Here is a 19,769-nt window from a genome sequence, read left to right as displayed (position 1 = left end):
GGCCACCGTCATAGGATCACCTTTCAAGAAAGTAATCTTAAGACAGAGACAAAATAAAAGGGAGATCTGCTTTATCCAGCAGACAGACATTTAGAACTTATTCTGAGAGTTTATAAGTCAAAATTATAAGTAAATTCAGGGCAGTTAGATGAGCTGGGACGTGCACCACCTTAAATGCCTCAGGAGGCTGGCACAAGGAGTGACCACCATGCCTGCCTTCCTCCACGTGTCCACTGGTGCGTCTCTCAGAAGCAGACAGAGGTGGCCTTCTTCTTGCTGTGTTGCCCAGCTTGTGTGGTTTGCATGTTCACGGGTGAGCATTCAGGTTTGCCCACGTGTTTTGCCAGGTGACCTTGGGAAAGGTGTTGAAAGTGATCGTCGTCATGCGGAGCCTGTTCATCGATCGAACGATAGTGAAGGGGTATAATGAAAACGTCTACACAGAAGATGGCAAGGTAAGCATGCCGGCGTCTTTTGTTTTCTCCGTTACTTTCTGTATTCCAGAACAAATGTAGTCGAGTCCCAGATGAATGACATTAAACACTGGCAATCAGAGCTGAAATGATCAACAAGCGCAGATTCATCAGCGTGAAGCCGAACGCTTTACAAAAAACATTTCTCTCTCTCCCCTTGCATTTTTCAAGCTTCTGCTTTTTTCCTTTAAGCCTGATACCCTTAGTTGAATTTCTAACTTATCACCTTGGACCCCAGTTGCCTCATTAAATGTGTCTTCTGAGGAAGTGGATTTCTTTCTCTTTTTTCCTTTTTTTTTCCCCCTCCGCCTAGTCATGCAGCACATCAGTAGCCTAGGGTTCAGCATTTTGCTTTTCCAAGAACCATGAGGAAAATTCAAGTAAGTCTGACACACAGCCTGCCGACCGTCTTTTCCCTCAAAACTAAGGGGTATCTGCCAGAAGTTGCTTGTCCATAGTAGTGCACGTTCAATACTGCTGTTAAAAAAAGATGAGTTATTTCCATGGCTGAGCTGCTTCATGGGACGCCCACCTGTGTGAACCCCTGATTCCTCTGGACTACACACCCTCCATATGGAGATCGCGCACGAGAGGATGCTAATAGGAGCCGACAGGCTTCATTTGTGTGTGCTTCCAGAGCGTGATGAGCATTCTGCCAGAGAAACCCACCCAGGTACGCCCTGGTCACTTCTGGCACTGAGCCTCCGTCTTCCCCTCTCCCTGGAGCTTTCCCTTCTTTTCATGAATACCATTAAAATGTAAAAGTTTGTTAGTACCAATGGCCACGTTATAATGAGGACAGGACGCTCTCCAAAAACAGGTGACGACTGTAGCTTAACACATACCTGTGCATTATGTAAGAGGTGTGACCCGTACAGTAACGAGGTCTGTATTTTGATCAAGGAGCCCAGCATTTTCGAATTTCCACATTCTGCTCCAGTGTTGTCACCGTGGGCAGCTACTCTCACCCGCAGGGCTCTGCCAAGTTCTCATGAATCTCCCCATGGAGAGGAAAGCATTCCTCAAGGGAAGCTTTCCCCCTTCTTTTTGGAAAGACCAAAATGCCTCTGGAGCAAGGGTAGAGAATAAAGTAGATAATCGGGGCAAGCATGAGCCATGGTGTACGTGGCTTGTCAACTCTGATGGCGAGTCTAAGCAAGAAGTCCCAAACTCCTTTGCAACAGCAGAGGCAAGACTGGGTTGGGGGAGACCCTGGCCAGGGGAGACCCTGGCCCAGAGCCCGAGTCAGTGGTCATCTTGTGGCCTCTGTTTGTGATTTACAGCTTCATAGTCACCCCTGGTGTGAGTCCCAGCCCTTGCTCTCCGAGGACTTACAAATACATAAAAGCTGTGTACTAGAAGAGCAACTGAATTCAGGACACAAGTGAAGCATACTCTGAACACAGAGCACAAGGAGTAGAGGTTCCCACATCAGTCTTCACATGATATTTATTTAACTGCCCCATACTGAAAGTGTCCAAAATCTTGCAAGGGCTTTGCCAGCTAGTTGATACTAAGTAAGTGATAACTAGTATTATTTTTATTCTGCACTTAAATCCGGTAGTTAGGGAACGGTCTCAAGTGTATATGTTCTAGAATTTCTCTCTGACTGCTCCTCCTCAGCTGTTTGAGGTAGTTCCTTTCCTCCCCTCTACCCACATGACTCCCAGACTCCCCAGGGGCCCCCTCCCTGCTACACTCCTGCCTCTCAGCCACCTTCGTGTCCCTGTGGGTTCCCGCGTCCCCTCGTAGAGATCCCCACTGATGGGTGTCAGAGTCAGACCTCCTCCCCGGCTGGACCTCAGGTTCAGCCTGTCCAAAATCAGCCTCAACGCCCCTGGGCCAGTCCTCACCCAGGGTGACTGTGCCAGCCAACGGCTCAGGCCTGCCTCCTCCGTTCAGAGTCTGTTGGCAGGCTCTGGCGAGTCCCCCTCTTCATCCCTGCAGCCAGGCGCCTCCCGTCCATCTCCACTTCTCAGTTCTCCTTGTTTCTCCAAGTTGCAGCCTTGGCCTCCTCACTTCCTGTGTCTCGTCTTGCCTCCCTCCCCCGTCTGTCCTTCACTTGGCCTCCAGAGCTGTCTTCCTGGAATACACGGTCAAGGGGGTGATTTCTTGCTTTCTGCCATCCCCCCATTGCCCAGAGCAGAAAAGAGGCATATAAGTAGACGTTGGGCACAAAGCAGTCCATGATGAAAAGAGTTTGGGAAACTCAGGGTTAGAGAAAGTTCAGTGGGACTCTTTACTGTAGAAATTCTCAGAGATTGGAGTTTGCCCGTGTGTTTTGTGAGTCTCCCAAGATGGGTATGTAGTATGCAATCTTTTCCTGACCAGTTTGACCATCCGTTTTTCTTCTTCCTTTATTCTTGGAGCATGTTGTGACATTGGCATTTGGCAAAACACCCTTCTGAAATCTCTGGCTTGTAGAATAAAATCCAGACCCCCTTAGCAAGACCTAGAAATGCCTAGTGATCCTGGCGCCTGCCCCCTGTCCTGACCTCATCTGCCATCATTCTGTGCACACGTTTTGTCTTACCTTCCAGCCTTTTGCGCTCCTTGTGGCTCTCAGGATGTTCCAGGTTCTTCCACACGCTTAACACCTGCTCTGCGCCCTTGACCTGGGATGTTTGCACCTCCTGCTCACCTGACATACTTACTCTTCCCTTTGCTCTGACCGAATACCATCTCTCTTCTCGTCCTGTCCCCCTTCCCCTGGAGGCCTCTTCCATGCGCACGGGCTCCAGAGGTGACAGGCCTGGGTGTCCCTCAACTTATAGCACAGATTGTCATCATCATTCTTACCTCTGCAGTGTTTTGAACAATCATTTTCTGGTGCTAGAACTGGTACATCCTAGTTGTTTGTTGACGTGTCTACCTAGTAATTAATAGAAATACTGGCGCACTCCATGTTTGTTCTGATAGGCCGTGTACAAAGCAGACTTCACTTCCAGTGGCCACAGAACCCCAGGGACCACTGTGAGACTCATGTTCCTAATAAGGAACCTGAGACCCAGAGCGGCAAAGTGGCTGCCCCCAGTCACACGCGGAGCCAGGTCTCAAACCTCCCTCTGCCAGCAGCTCCTCCAGGGCCCAGGCTCTGTCTGGAGTGCCTTTCCCTCCTGTGGATACACAACAGGGCCTGGAGCACAGGCGAGTAATAATGTGTTGGGAGGGGATAATGAAAAAGCCCCCTGGGGATGTGAAAATGCTTTAGCTGGGATGGAAGAGTGGAGAGTCAGAAATTAGAGACAGGAACCAAAGAAGGAGATTAGAGATGGGTACTAGACAAAGCAGCGGGGACTGATGTCATCACTTCAGTTCAGTCGCTCAGTCGTGTCCGACTCTTTGCGACCCCATGAACCGCAGCATGCCAGACCTCCCGGTCCATCACCAACTTCCGGAGCCCACCCAAACCCATGCCCATCGAGTCGGTGATGCCATCCAACCATCTCATCCTCTGTCGTCCCCTTCTCCTCCTGCCCTCAATCTTTCCCAGCATCAGGGTCTTTCGTCATAAGGAAAGAACAAAGGAGGCACACACGTGCACACGGGCCATAGTTTCCTGATGAGAGATGAGCGTGGGTCTCTGTTCCCTAGAAGGAAGGTGAATGTGTGCCCGGGAGCCTGAATTCTCCCGAGTCATTTCACAGAGGAGACTTGGGAGGCCCCCTGCTCCCTGTTACAATGGCATGCATGGGCCCCAGTGATCTGCAGGGACCCTGAAAGTCAGAAGAGCAGGGCTGAGAGGATGGAGTCCACGTGTTGTTTTAAAGGCACATCTACCACATTTGGCAGACAAGCGCTCACACGACTGCTCTGCCCAGAAACTACGCCTAGCCAGAGTGATCAGTGCCACCTCCATTGTTTTTTTCAGAGTACTTTACAAATGATAAAAAGAAAGTCATGCAGACATTATTAGTGTTCTGTTTTTAGAAGCGATCCTGGTATATGTGAACTTCATGAGTTTATATACACTTGCATTAGTGTCGTCTGTGTGTTGAACCGTCTGGCGCATCCCAGAGGAAACATGGCATTCGGAAGGACACTGGCGCTCGAGGTGTGGTCTGTGAGAGCCAGTCTCCGCCTGCAGTTGTGCTGTCCCAGAGGCACAGCCCTGCATTTGCTGAGCTGGTGCCTGAGCGCTTGCCTGGGGTGGACCACTGCCCGGACCCAGTGGCTGCGGCTTGGAAAGCCTTGCCTCAGCTTCCAAGGGTCCGAATTCCTCCTGCCTGTGCAGTTGTGTCTTCCAAATCCAAAGCAACCAGCTTCTAAAAGGTTTACTTAGCTGCTTTGACACAACAGTGGCTCTGAGCCACCCCCAATTCCCAGCTCTGGCAGGTTCCCTGCCCCCACCCATTACAGTCGCACCAAGCCTATCTGTCACTCTGAACTAACAACCACCACCTCTGCCCCGATCGTCCTCTTTACCTGGATGCGTACTTCTGATGCCAAGCACCAGCAGAGTAATTCCTCTAATAAAATATAAAAATGCTGCTGAGACTTGCCGCCCCGCTCTGCATTGTTGTCAGAGAGGAGCCCAGAGTCCTGACTCAGCTTGCTGAGAGTCTGCCTGAGGTTGACTACCTGGCCATTGTTCTGACTCCACACAGTCAGACCTAGCTGGAAAAAAATGCAAGTGTCTCCGCTGAATTTATCTTATTAGGGGATTTAGGTTATGTTAATGCTATAGCTTCATTAATTACCCCATATCAATAATAAAAAAAAAAGCAGCTTTTAGCCTCCTAGCGCAAGGGAGGAGAAGAAATGGTGGTATCAAAGGGAACCTTCAAAGACAGCCAGAGCTGTCTCCAGGGTAATTTCTGATCCCCGCATTCTTCCCACTTCAAAGTTGGATGTGTGTGTGTGTTTGGGTCGAGGAGGCTGGGGGAAGCTTGAATCTGATTTCTCTAATAAGTGTTGGCATCAGCCCCGTTTGATATTAGATGCAGGGAACATTTTGATTTGTTATAGCCTTTGAAATTGTTCAGACGACCTTCAGAAAAATGGCCTCTTGTTACTTATGGGGGAAGGGTGAAAGCTGGGGAAGGGGAATCCAGTTTAATTCCTATGCCGAGGATGCCCTGAAATGGCACTCTCAGCAGTTTTTTTTTAGTAACAAATGTATGTCCTGATTGAAAGTGAAAAGTTGAAGAACAGACCTGTGAAGCTCCTTCACTTTTCTATTCTCCGGAGGAGAGTGGGCAGACTTAAGTGGATGACCCAGTAGAAGTTTGTGGCTTGACTTGGATGACTGTGGAGGAGTCCATCACCATTGCAGGTTTATAGCACCCTGCCCCTCCTGACCCATCACCTGTTGACCTTGCAGGATGAAGCTACTAGGAAATGAAAGCTCTAGAAGTTGACATCTCTGTGAGACAAGTTTTATTTGAAAGTGTCAGTGTAAAATCATTTATAGTTCATTGTAGTAGATTTTTTGAAATGAAGAACTGATAACTTTCTGATGAGCTGCCGTCAATTTCACTTGCCACTAAAGGAATTTTAGTGCCGATGGTTGTCACATGACCTGGCCTGGAAGGTTTGTCATTTTGAACTTTGCAAGAATGCCCCCTGCCCTTTGAACTGTGACAGCTTGAGGGGGGACCATGTGAGTCCCCTTCCATCTGGATTATAGCTGCAAGGCCCTCTTACTCCTGGGTTAAGAGCTGAAGCCTCTCTTTTTTTAACTGTTAATTTTGTATTGGGGTATAGCCAATTAACAATGTTGTGATAGTTTCAGGTAAACAGTAAAGGGACTCAGCCATATATACACATGTATCCGTTCTCCCCCAGACTCCCCTCCCATCCAGGCTGCAATATGACATTGAGCAGAGTTCCCTGTGCTATGCAATCGGTCCTTGTTGGTTATCCATTTTAAATAAAGCCGTGTGTACGTGTCCATCCCAAACTCCCTGATTGTCCCGTCCCCCCGTCCTTTCCCAGCAACCATAAGTTGGTTCACTAAGAATCACTGACCCGATTTTGAATTCTCTACCACATATTACCTGTGATGTCGGACAAGTCCCTTAACTTCTCTGAGCTTCAGTTTCCTCAGCTGTGAATTGGAAATAATTTTGTCATCACCATGCAACTGCTGAGAGACTTTAGAAAGATAACACAGGTCACTGTAGGCTAAGCATGTAGTCATCAGCAAACGGTATCCGTCCTCCCTGGAGGGGCCAGAGATGCCGATGGCGGTGGCTGCATCTTAGTCAGCATTCGTTGGCCTACTGACCTGGGGATGTTCGGCTTTTTCTCTTCGGTGAGTAAAATTGACTGTCACTGCTGTCACTGTTTCTTCCTGTGCCTCGGGAGGACCTCTGATGTCTGACATGAAACCCGAGAGCAGGTGTGTCTGTGCGGAAGCAGGTGGTCGTTGAGGGGTGCGTTTCCATTTTACCTGAGAAGAGGCCACATTCCCACCTGTAAAGTACTCGCTCTGGTCCCTGGAGTCTGACGGGCTGCTCCGAAGATGGCAGGTTCAGCCCCAATTACCGGAAAGTTGACTTTTCCGTTTTAAGATCTTTCTAAGTCCTGCCCAGAATACTGAGGGGATGCTTTCATTTGTTTTTCTTGACACTATAGTTCAGAATCATTTCTCATTCAGGGGGCTGAAAGTTTTGTAGCTTCCAGAATCCTCATTCTTGAATATTGCAGCCAACAAAGAATCGGTAGCCATGCCCTCCTCTGCAACAAATAAGCTGAAGCTGATAAATATTCACTTGGCTCTGTCCGGGCTCCCTGAAATGAGTTTCTGAAATCTTCCCGGCCCTGAGGAGAGGCAGGGCACTGACTCCAGAACACTTGCTTAAACGGCTTTCTTTGGCATAAATCTAGCAGAAAATCAAGGACAAACTGCCTGCTGTGCCTTCCCAGCAAAGGGGGAAGCCATTGTCATCGGATTCCTCTCTCAGCCCCGCGCACCTGGGAGATAGTTGTATTGCCTAACGTCCTTCTATCCCAGATGGTCAGAACCAGTCCCTGGGGTCCTGAATAATAAGTTTAAACCACCTTCCAAAAGAGCAGTGTGCTCACTTGGAATGAGCGAAGTATGTTTTGAGAAGTCACAGTTTAGCTGGAGGGTCCGCCTCTTAATTAAACCGGTGCATACTTCTCTCTGGATAATTTTTCTATTTAAAACATTTTGCAGGTTCTGAAGGGCTGGGCTTTTTTTAATATGTATATAATTTTCTCTTTTAAATGAAGACTAACTTCTCAGTCTCTATGCAGATTCTTCCTCTTTTCTCTTTCTGTGGCCCTGTGTTTGTGTCTGCCTGTGTGTGATGGGAACAGGCAGGCAGGATCAGCAGCAGAGAGCTTCAGCAGCAGCAGCTGTGGGCTGAAAATGGAAAGAGCTAGATTCGTTCCAAGTTCAGGCACTGATGTGACTTTTCCCAAAATTTAGATTTAGAATCTTTGCCATCTCCCTGTCATCTTGGCACTAAGACTAAAAGATACAAAAAGTTGTTCTCATTCCTTCCACAATGTCTGAATAGTCTTTAAATGTAACGTTTATGAAGCTCTGGGCTAAACCACGACACTAAGATCATGATATGAACCTGACTTATCCTCCCAGATATGACCGGCTGCCCAGCAGTTTTCTTCAACAGAACTGCTAATGTAGGAAATTAATAACTTCATATGTGTATTTGGAGGTTTCCTTCAGAGTTATCTGGGGGTAACATGTCACTTTTCTCCCTTCAAATTGCTAACCTATCCAATTAAAAATCTAATGTCTGAAGAGGTTTAAAATTCTTACTCCATCCAATAGCTTAAAGTGAGGGGCAGTGACTAAAAACTGACACCCTCTTTCTGGAGAGCAGTTCAGCCAGATTAGAAGGAGAACGGTCAGGCGGGGTCTCCTGTGGAGATGCAAGAAGGGGGTGGGTCTGCAGTGGGTGTGGCGGGAAGCAGACGGATTGAAATCAGTGTTTAGTCACAGCTCTTCCTTCATTGTTCCTGGACTTGGATCTGCTAAACTTACCCTCTCCAGCGGGAACCTGCCGAGGGCTGGAGAGGGTGGGGGGCTCCTCCGTACCATCCATGTTCTTCTACTTATGAACAGGAAGAGCCAGAAAAACTGCATGCATGCCTGCTCCCAGCCCCACCTTTCCCTCCCGAGGACGGTTTTCAGAAAGCCCTCAGAACAGAGACAGACTTCCAGCCTGTCCCACACCAGGCGTAGCACTTCTGGTCTTCCTAGAGCAGTCTTCGCAGCTGATGGCTCCTTATGCTCCTGGGCGCTCCAGAGTCAAAACACAACACACAGGCTGAAGTAGCCACATCTCAGCTTCCTGCCGCGACCGCTGGCCAACCTCAAAGGCAGGTTTCAAGAGGCACACTGACCAGGCGTTTCAATTTGCTCCACTCTTGAACTCGGATATTAAAGCTGACTTCTGAGCACCGTGGGACCTCCTGATGGCCCCTCTTTTAATCTGCAGTTTCCTCACTGTACTGGGGGTGGGGGGTAATTCTACTTTTCCATACTCCCTTTTGTTCTAACCTCTGGAAACAGTGAGAAGGCATTGATTTAATTTCTCATACAACCTCTCAAACCAGAATGGCTTTGGTTAGACTGAGCCACAGAGCATCCCTTGCAGGACCGATTGTGGCCCGAGGACTGAACTCTGAACTCTGCCCACATTCCATCTCAGACTGCTGTTTCCCCGACCAAGGGTTCCTGACACAGGGCTTCATCACAGTGAACCTGTGGAGCCCTGTGAAAACAGATATACTTGTTTTCACAAATATATTCTCGGGCCCACTCCAGACCTCCTAATTCAGACGTTCCAGGGAAGGGACCAAGAAATCTGTAGATTAAAAAAACAAAAAATCCCCTCAGGGCCTCTGATGCCAGCCAGGTTTGAGCACCACCAAGCGAGGCCATCCATAAGAAGCTTCTCCAGATTACCGTGGGCAGTCAAATGGCTCCAAGCGCAGTCTCACCATCTGGGAAGGAAGGTTGCTGGTGGGACCAGCTCCCCGGGCTCGTCCTGGGGATGGTGGGGGAGGACACGTGGAAGGCCCAGGGTGTGCCTGGCAGGGGGCAGGTGCTCAACAGCGGGGGTCTGCTTTCCTCCACACGTGCCTGTGACATGGCCCTATCCTGTGCCAGGATGGTGTAAACAAAAGAAATAAAAGCATCAGTCAGTTTTAAGTGCACTGAAAATATTTAATTTTTGAAAGGATAAAGAGAAGCAAGACAACAAGTATGGGAATGATATTTTAAGACAGAGGAACTGGGCGATACCTCTTGGACAGGTGACGTTTGAGCCAAAGGAAGTATATGAGGAGCTGTGCGAGGGTTTGTGGGGGAAGCAGTCCAGGCACCGCAGGTGCAGAGGTCCTGGGGCAGACTGACCATGGCGGTGAGTGGTGCAGGAGCACCGAGGAGGAGTCAGTGTCAGAACAGTGCCCTCGGGGCCGTGGGCGCCGCAGGTGCCTCGAGCTGACTTCTTTATGTCTCTTCAGTTCATCTCCTCACATCACCATAGTTGATGAAGAAAGCCCAGCACGTGGTTTTCTTACAATCATAGGGTTTTTTTCAAGCTTAGTAACAGTAGTTACAATATCATTTCTTGGAGTCCACAGTTCTAAAATTGATACTGATATTTTATCTCTTTCCCCCCCACAGCTTGATATATGGTCCAAATCCAACTATCAAGTGTTCCAAAAGGTGAGTTTTCCTTTTTGCTGCTTCTTCAAGAGGCTTTTAGGGAAATGCGATAACTTCGAGGTGGAAATATTGGTCTTAAATCAGAGACCTTTTAAAAAGTGAAAAAGCCAGACACAGAAGTCTGCTCAGTGTAGGATTCCATTTATGTGACATTCTGGAAAAGACAAGACATCAGTGACAGAAATCAGAGCAGTGACTGCCGGGGCTTGGGAGTGAGGGCAGGAGCTGGTCCCTGGAGGGGTGTCGAACAACATGTTTGGGTGATGGAAATATTCTTTGTCATAATTATGGGATCACACAAATATATGTTTAAAAACTCACAGACTAAATGCCTACAAAGGGCAAATTTTACTATGCATAAATTATACGTTTAAAGAAAAAGTCAGAGGCTCTTGAGTTCCCCCAAGATTAACCCACAGTTTTGTTTGTTTAGTGTTTATTTTTGGCTGTGCTGGGTCTTCATTGCTGCGTGTGGACTTTCTCTAGTAGCAGGGAGTGGGGCTACTCTAGCTGTGAGCACAGACTTCTCACTGCACTGGCCTCTCTAGCTGTGAGCACAGACTTCTCCCTGTGCTGGCTTCCCTTGCTGTGGAGCACTGGGCTCCAGGGCCTGCGGTCTTAGTGGCTGTGGTCCTTAGCTGCCCCTCAACATGTGGGATCTTCCCGGACCAGGGATTGAGCCCTTGTCTCCTGCCTTGGCAGGTGGATTCTTAACCACTGGACCACCGGGGAAGTCCCACCGCACAGTTTCTAAATTCAGTTTCCCACAGCCCTGTAATCTACACATGTGCCTTAAGGATGGGCTGAGGGAGGCAGGCTGGCCCCCCCACCTGTCACCCTGCCCCCACCCAACTCTGTACTATAGTGACATCTTTTCAGGTGTCGGGCTTCCTGAAGGAGAAGTACTATCTGAGATGTCAGGAAAAAAAGGGAATGTGACCAGAGGAAATCCATTTCCCAGCTCCCAGTGGTGGAAGGGTCCCTTCCCTGGACCCCCTCAGGACCTGGGGCTTCTGAGGGCTCCTCCCACGGCACTCAGGCCAGCTCCGCGGCAGGGCAGCGGCCCCCTCCTCCTGTGCCCCGTCCTGTCCGCCTCCATCCAGCAGTGCAAACGATAGAGGAGGCTGTCAGCTCACTTGTTGCCTCCTCGTTCAACAGCAGTTGTTTGTTTGTCCCTTGCCATGTGCAGGTTCTGGGCTCAGTGCTACAGGGGAAACAAGACGAACAGGGAGAGAGGGGCAGGAAGGGACTCCAGGCTGTTACCTGGGGGCCGTGGTCGAGGACAGGAGGGTCTCCTTCACGTCAGAGTGGTCGCAGGAGTCTGTGCAGCACGAGTTAAACTGAGACAGGAGGCAGGTGAAGAAGTAGCCACGTGGAAAGCCACAGGAAGAGGGTCCCAGGCTATGAAACTGCAGCCCTGAACCCCATGTGGACGCCGGACTTGGCATAGCCCGGCACACCACGGGGGCCCGTGCAATCCAGCAGACAGAGGGCAGGTGGGAGAGTGTGGGATTTGGGGCCCGGCCGGCAGGTGCCCCTCAGCCCTGGTGCAGAACTTGAGTTTTTTTCTCAATTCAGTGAAGAACCACTGGAGGGATCGATGTTGAGGAAGGACATGATTTTCAGGGCTGGGCCCGAGTTACCCGACTTGAGTAATAGCTGTGTCTGGGGTGTGCCGGTAGCTCAGCATAGGATAGTGATGGTGGTTTTTTCAGTTGAGGTGAAATTCATACAACATAAAACTAACCATTTCTAATCATTTTAAAGTCAGCAGTTCCACAGCTTTCAGTACTTTCACAGCATTGTACAACCAGCACCTCTGTCGCATTCTAGGACATTGTTCTCATCCAAAGGGAAACCTTGTTCCTGTTAAGGCGTGGGCCTGGACTTCATGGGTTTCCCTGGTGGCTCAGACGGTAAAGCGTCTGCCTGCAGTGCAGGAGACCCAGGTTCAATCCCTGGGTCAGGAAGATCTCCTGGAGAGGGAAATGGCAACCCCCTCCAGTACTCTTGCCTGGAAAATTCCATGGACTGAGGAGCCTGGTAGGCTGTAGTCCATAGGGTCACCAAGAGTCAGACACGACTGAGTGTCCTCACTTTCTGGGCTTCGTATCAAAGGAGCATGGTGACCAGCCTCTGATGGTGACTAACGTACCTCAGTTCGCAGCGCTCCCTGGACCCCTCTCCAGTGGAAGGGGGAAGCCAGGGACAGATGTCCAGGGCTGGGGAGGGTCTGAGGCTCACCCCCACTTGTCTAGAGAGCGTGTGCAAGCAGGAAAATATCCTGGTCTTATCACGGCTGCGGGCACTGTGCTGCCCCAGATTGGATCCAGAGCCAGGAAGGACTTACCAATGGAGAAACTGATGAAATCCAAATAAAGTCTGGGCTTGACTCAGTAATAAGTAGGCGACATGGGTTTCTTTGCTGTGATGAACCTGCCTGATGATGACAGATGCCAACAGCAGGGAAGCAGGGCAAGGGGCCTGTGGGACTGTGTGTGCCGTCTCTGCAACGTCTCTGCAGACCTGAAATTAGTCTGAAATTTAAAATTCATCTTAAAAAGGAAAACCATAGTGTTGACTCTTCTAACACGTCTTTATCCAACTGAGGTACCCAGACACAGAAAGGAAAAAACAGCCTCCCTCCCTGGGTCCAGCCCCTAAAGGAAAGATGGCCATAGTCACGTGGGGCTAGCGTGGGCGACTCTGTGTTAATCCAGGCACTCTTATCTAGGTGACCAGACCAGCTGCACCTGTTCAGCTCACATAGAGCCTCGGCCTTCACTGCTAACTCTGTCCGTGCCAACGGCTCTTGTCGTTTCTCCTCCAGCAGCATTTGAAAAGCATTCTGAGGAGAAAGAACGCTGCTCAGTATCTGTATCTTGTTTCCCCTTCACAGTGAGGAACACTAAAATGTTTTGGGTTTGTTTGTTTGTTTAACCTGGTTTATCTTTGTGTCCTCTGGTCTTGCAGTTGGTTACTTTCTGGCTCCAGGGAAGACAGGTGATGACTTCAGCCCCTCCACCGCTGCCCCGCACTCCCAGCATCACAGAACCACAATCTGGGATTTTAACAATGGTCCAATTTCCATTCAGATACCCTTCATGAGGGAGGGCCTTGCCCAGGCTTGCCTTGACAAATAAATTTTTTAACGTTCTGTGTGGTATTAAGTATTTTTGAATGCAAGCGGAAAGTTTATTAGGAAGTTGTAAAATGTGTGAAACACAGATTTGGTGAAGCACAGATTTAGAGAGACAGTGCTGTATTTGTATTCTACTGCCCCTAAAAATAACCTGCCAAGCGCTCTTTATATGTCTTTAAAACTACAAACACGGTGCGGCAGGGTTTAAAATTTGATATTAGCTAGTTGGGGAGACTCTGGAGCACCCACCACTTCCCTCCTTGTAGTTTATGTAACCTGTTCAAAGCAGCAGAAGTGGAAGAATTTGTAGAGACGGGAATTCTGTCTCGGCCGGTGAATGGCGTGCTGTCTATATTTGTGCAGAGCCCTTTCTTGGGCTCCTGTGTCATCCCTCCCCTCACCTGTATTTTAACTAAATGGACTTGACCTCTGAGACTGACCCGCACTAGATTAAAGAGTGACAGTTTGGAGGCAGGAGAGTGTGCTTGCTGATGAGAACGAAAGGCGGGTGATGTTAAGGTCCTTTTTCTCTTTTCAGGGGCAGGTAATAGTTACTGGATTAAGGAATCCACTCCCTTCCCTCCCGAAACATTGTCTGTGTGCTGTGAAATGAAGAAATATATTGGAAAATGACGTAGCACAAAATTGAGTTGAATCCTTTATCAATAAAGTTTTCCAACTCATCATAGTCGCGTGGCAGGGCGTCGGGATCTTGTTCTCTTGGGAAATTGCTGGTAAAGAGGATGAGGAATGTGTAACATGGAATCATGACAGGGCAGGGGAGTAACCGCACCGGGCTTACTTCCTTGTGTTCGTCTCAGGCCGTGTTGGAGGTCAGAGGGCAGCCCTCTCTATTCCACAGCCAGACCACCCACTGAAAGCAAGGCTGGGGCCATATGTTCCCTGCAGATTCTGAAGGCCGGGTCCAATTGACGGGATGTTGTTTAACATTTCAAACTCAACATGCCAAGGAAGAGATGAGGTGGCAGCATTTCCCAACTCTGCTTTTTAGTATCAGCTTTTTCTTAGAATTCTATTTTCTTCCTGTCCACCCACTTAAAATCTAGGTGTCCTGATTGATGTTGCTTGTAGCGTTTCCCAGAAAGACACTGCTGGGGATCGCAGAGGTGAGCGTTCCCTTCTGCCCGTCATCCGCCCACTGACACCCACCCAGCAGCCCGACCAGGGCAGACTCACTGAGCGGCCCTGATCCAGGAAGGTCGACCTGGAACAGAAGTCAGAGTGACTGAGAAAGTGCGAGGCCAGGGAGGAGCCTTGGTCACCAGCGAGAAGGCATTTCTCGGGCAGAAATGTGTCCTAACCGCACAGGTAGATGGCGGGGCTGCACCCCGGCCCTGAGCTGGGGACACTGGCTGCCAGCATGACTGTCTTGGCATCACTCGGGGAGCTCTCTCTCTGCATTGCCCTGGGGTTGAGCCCCAGTGCTCCCTTTCCTAGGCGCTCATTATGTGGTCACAGTTACTGTGGATCATCTGTTTTCTTGCCCACGAGCAGCAGTGGCGGCCACTGCGGAAGGAGGCCTGACAGGAAGGCGGGAAGCCCTCCCAGGTCTTTCCCCACAAAGTGACAGAGCTGGAGGTGGGAGCAGGCATTGACTCACAGAGCCATGCCAAGCTCACACTCACCTTTTTATTTCTGGAAACTCATACCTGTCAAATTCTCCTCGGTCTGATCCTGGCTCCCCAGGTTAAAGACGAGCACTCAAGGTACCACGGCAAATCCGGCCCCCGGAAGCTAGTGTGACCTGCCTTTTGTCTGCTACAGGGCCTGTCGGCGAGCCCTTTGTCTCGTCCTCATTAGCCCCCTTCCCCGGTGGTGGGGCGCGGTGGAGGGCCGGGGACAGCTGGCCGTGGGTCCGCGACTGCCAACAGGCCCCCGTATTTACTGTGGTGCCCCGGAGGCGCTGTGCGCTCAGTCCTGGGGCGAAGAAGCTTTTTATAGCCGGCAAGTCTCCAGCAGAGCAGATTGAGAAAATGGAACTTGGAAATAGAGGGGACCGTCTGAAAGGGCAGAATCACAAAGAGCCGGGAAAGGTTTCAAGCGTGTTCGGATTTTTCTGACATTTAAACTCTGCAGGGGCACTCACTGTTTTGATCTTTAACCTCCTCTCTTCAAAACAGTGGGCATTTTCATCCAGTAACTTGGGAAGAGCGGGAGCAACTCTGCAGCTACTTACCGAGTTAAATCCTGGCAAGGAGGCCAGAGAGAGAGGGAGGGCTCACAGTCCCAGGTAGGCCGGCAGAGGCGGAGAGGTGGCTTCGGAGGGTCTGGCACCTGCGTCCCAGCTCTTTCGCTCAGGGGCAGAGCACAAAAGTCACAGCCCCAGGTGTCCGGGACCACCCTGCTCCATATTCTAGGGGCAGCAGAGGGAAGAGGAACCTTCTCAGTCCCGCGCTGAGCTTGGCCGTGGACAGGCGGGCTGGCCGCCACTGCTCCTCCATGCCTGGGCCCACTCACTCGCTCATTCGGTTGTTGACTCCCTCATTCAGGCTTCGATCCCAACACTGGCCTCTGTGGCGGAGGCTTCATCAAGGGGAAGCTTTATCAAGTGGCTACCCAGAGCTTGTCAGCAGGTGAGATTGTGTCCCAGAAAAGTCAGCTCTCGGAAGTTTCTGAGACATTGAGCCCCTCGCATAAGTCGAAGGCCTATCCAGATTGTTGTTCGCTGGCTAAGTCACGTCCAGCTGTCTGCCTCCCCATGGGCTGTAACCCTCCAGGCTCCTCCATCCAGGGGGTTTCCCAGGCAAGAATACTGGAGTGGGTTGCCATTTCCTCCTCCAGCCTCCCCAAATAGTCTGTGACAAACCTAACTCGTCACCAGTTCCAAGCCCAGGAAGGAGGGCTGTCCCAGCATGGGGTGTTCCCAGAGGACAGGACTCGCCTCTTGCTTAGGGCTGTGCATGTCTGTACATGTCTGTACCTGCTGTCACATCGAACGTCCCCAGAGGGACTCAGTAAATACTCATTCAGTTCTTTTCAGTCTCATGCCTTAGAATATCTAAATACCTTCCCACCAGCTCATTTCCGCTTTCTTTCAGAAGCCCCTCTCCAGACAGCACAGAGAAGGCCCTGGAAGGGATGTTGACCTCCCGCCAGGTCTCTGTGCTTGCTCTTGTCGGGTGTCCCGCTCAGGTGAGGCCATCAGCAGAGGCCCTGCACCTAGAGGGGACACCCCCCGACCCAAAGAGGGGTCTCACATTGTCGGAAGGGCCTCTGTGTTTTGTCCCCTTTACTCTTAAACGCTGTCTAACCTTTTCCGAAAGGAGAGCACGCGCAGCGGAGCCGATACGGTGGCATCGGCGTCCTGTTTCCATGCCTTCTGTCCTGCCTCCCACGTGTGTCTTCGTAGCCCCAATCGGAAAAGCCAAGGGAGCACCTTTGACTAGCGAAGGGCTGAGGGGCAGCTTCATGAAGGAAAATAGATTGCTGCTGGTGGTCTCCATGAGCAGTGGAAGGGGGACGCTGCAGAAGCCAAGCCTTGGGCTGTCGACAAGCTTCAGGACAGGAGAGGTGACGGACAATTCCAGGGTCATCCCAGAGGGCAGCCCTTTCCTGAGCAGAGAGCCGGACTGCATTGACCTCGCTGGGTCAGCAGAAAGAAGGGAGGAGGGGATGTCATTAAGTGTCAGCCCAGGGCCCTGGGACCTGAGAGCCTGCAGGGACGGGAGGAGGGGCATTCTGCTCACCCTGAGCCTTGATCACCACATTGTCTCTTAAATATTCACAAGCTTCTAAAGCAGGATAGGGTTGATCGCTTCTTTTCCTACCTTACTACCTGGGCAATTCTCCCTGCACCTCCGTGGAGGGTGGTTGTGACCAAGAGCCTCCTGTGGACCCCGGCTTGCAGTTACCGTGAAGCAGGAAAGCCCGCCTGCTGGCTGGAAGTGGTTTGCGGTCTCCAGCATTAGAGGACTCGCAGAGGACTTTCTCTCGTCTCGTAGCTTCCTTCTTCCTGAGGGCTTGCCCGAGATGCATGTGCCCTGGGTCAGAGCCTAGCAGCTGCTTCTGGGAAGCCCGGCCTCCTGCCCTGGCCCAGGCCCCTTCCCACACCTGCAGCGCCTTCCCGGCAGCGTGCCTGCCCGGCCCCCACTGCACCGCTGTGAGGCTCAGCCTCACCGGTCACATTTCCCACGGTGACCAGTCCAGAGAGAGGCAGTCTGGCCGGGCTGGCCTCTACTCCCCATGTGGCCTCCCTTGCCTCAGCCCCCTCGTCGGTGAAACAAAGGGCATGAGGGTACCTGCCTCATGAAATCGGCACCCCAGCTTACAGACCCCCCCCAACCCCAGCAGTACCCTCTGGGCAGCTCCAACACGCTGATGTAGAATCCCGGTCCCGGGACCTGAAACAATGCCCTGGGGTCCTGAGAGGGCTGGTGGCCCCTCTGGCCATCCACTGAGATGGGAGTGCTCCCCACCCAGCAGGGCTCCCGAGAGGCTCCCAGCAGCACGGCAGCAGAGCCGTCTCTCAGGCTCTGCAGCGTCTGCTCTTTCTCCTGCGGTTGCCTCAGTTTCGAGGGGCAAGTAGGTGGTATTGTCTGTATTTCTTGGGAGCCCAGATGTCTTTGGATGTGTCTCTCTAACCGCCAGGCTGTTCCCGCAGAAAATAACATCACACCAAGTGGGCACAGAGCAACTCAGGTGTCCTCGGGCTTGGGCTCTGCTGGCAGCCAGCAGCAAAACCTGGCATTTTACCATCTGGAAAGCTCTGAGCTCTTTTCGTTCATAAATGAAGAGGCTTCATTCCTTAATCCTGGGAAATGTGAAGGACCTGTTGTGAGCGCCTCCTCTTGGCCCCGCACTAGGCCTTTGTGGTGGTTGCTTTAGTTGCTGTCTTGTCTGACTCTGTGCAACTACGTGGGCTGTACAGGCTCCTCTGTCCATGGAATTTCCCAGGGGAGAATGCTGAAGTGGGATGCCATTGCCTTCTGCAGGGGCTCTTGCCAACCCAGGGATCAAACCCACATTTTCCTGCATTGCAGGCAGATTCTTGACCCCTGAGCCACCCAGGGAAGCTGCACAAAGCTGGTCAGGACTCTGGAGAGTTCCCTCAAGGCTGCCATAGGGTTTCTCTGTTCACCCAGGTGTTCCTCCCCAAGGTACCCCAGGACCTCAGCTTTTTCCACCCCTGAACACCCCCTTTTTACTCTGCTCCCCTAACCCCATCGGCCAAAAATAGCACCTTGCCTACTCCATCTCTCCTTCTCTTGGGGCCCTACCAGGCGTGTGGATCCAGTGCAGAGCATCGCCTGGGGCGAGGCAGGGACTTCTGGTCACAGTTGGGCAAGCACAGAACCGGAATGTCCACAGGGTGCTGCTGGGGGTGCAGGAGAGCCCAGGGTGGGAGGGGAGTCCCCTGGCCTAAGTCTCCAGGGGAGAGAAGAAGTTAGCCAGGGCCCGGGCATTCCAGGCTCAAGCCTGGAGAGCAGAGTCAGGGAAGCTGGTCTGGGAGGAGGGGTTACTAAGGCAGCGGTGTTCACTGGGGTGTGATGTGGGGCTGAGGGGAGACAGGACCAGGACTCTGGTCATCAAGGACCACATACATGTGCTCCCGTGTTGGGAAGCTCCTGCAGGCGGCTGCCAAGCGTCCTGGGGGAGACACGTCTGCCTCTGGAGGGTCTGCAGCCAGTCTGTGCTCAAGAATCCCGGGCATTGAGGGGCTTTGCTTTGGGGCATCGGTGGCATTTTGGTTGGGACTTCCAAGAGGGTCAGATTGGAAACCCCTCACACCAGACAAAAACTTCTTTATGGAGGCCCCAGTCTACGTGCCTCAGGCCACGTTCTGTACTTTACAAACAAGACCTCCTCCTTCTCAGACAGAACTTGATCTCAAAGCCACGAGTAGGGGTTTTGCACAGGACTGAGCAGTGTCTGCCTTTGCTCCCCAGTTCCCGCCCAGCCAGCCCCGTCCCTGTCGGCCCCGAGCAGCATTGCCAGCAGACAGTTAGTTATAAGCCCTCATGCAGATGGCTCCTTCATCAGTGCTGAAGGGAGTATTGATCTTGTCTAAGTAAATCTCTAGTCCCCTTGGACCTCGATGCCTCCTCCTCAGGCCTCTGGGCGTGTGAACCCGTGGCACACAAATCCGGGGTACGGATTAGAGACTCGAGCTGAGTGATGAAAATGAAACCCCATGCTTCCAGTCTCCCAGACTTCATCTCAGCGTTGGAAGCCAGTCTCTGCACTGCTCAGCATTGCCCCCAGCCCCGAGCACTTTCAGGACTGGCTTTATAGCTCTCAGTTTTGAAATAGTGATGGTTCCTCTTTTTATGGAATGAGTACTTCTGGGACTGTTTTCAACATCTTCATAAAACCAGTGCTCATCCTTGGGGCAGCATTGCTGTCTCTTTAAACATTTAGCACACTAGGTCCATGTCTTTGACTCCCAGACCCACAGAGAATTTTCTCATTCCACGAGATTCCCAGTGCCCTTCTCATTAAGGGCAGGTCTGTCTCTACCTGGTGC

General features: G+C 51.3%; 1 protein-coding gene across 2 annotated transcripts in view; it reads left to right on the top strand.

Moving 5' to 3' along the window:
- The window catches only part of MED27 (mediator complex subunit 27), a 219,647-nt gene that overhangs the window by 189,489 nt on the left and 10,389 nt on the right, over positions 1–19,769 (top strand). Inside the window, exons 5-6 of one of the 2 annotated variants that reach the window (XM_040225445.1) lie at positions 348–455; positions 10,102–10,143. In XM_040225445.1, the coding sequence (XP_040081379.1) occupies positions 348–455; positions 10,102–10,143 (150 nt within the window). The remainder of the gene's footprint in view (positions 1–347; positions 456–10,101; positions 10,144–19,769) is intronic. The other variant, XM_040225447.1, reaches the window with a different exon arrangement.

The sequence above is a fragment of the Oryx dammah genome, unplaced genomic scaffold (assembly GCF_014754425.2).
Source record: "Oryx dammah isolate SB20612 unplaced genomic scaffold, SCBI_Odam_1.1 HiC_scaffold_25, whole genome shotgun sequence".
Classification (NCBI taxonomy): domain Eukaryota; kingdom Metazoa; phylum Chordata; class Mammalia; order Artiodactyla; family Bovidae; genus Oryx; species Oryx dammah.
This window is presented reverse-complemented; position numbering and strand designations above follow the sequence as displayed.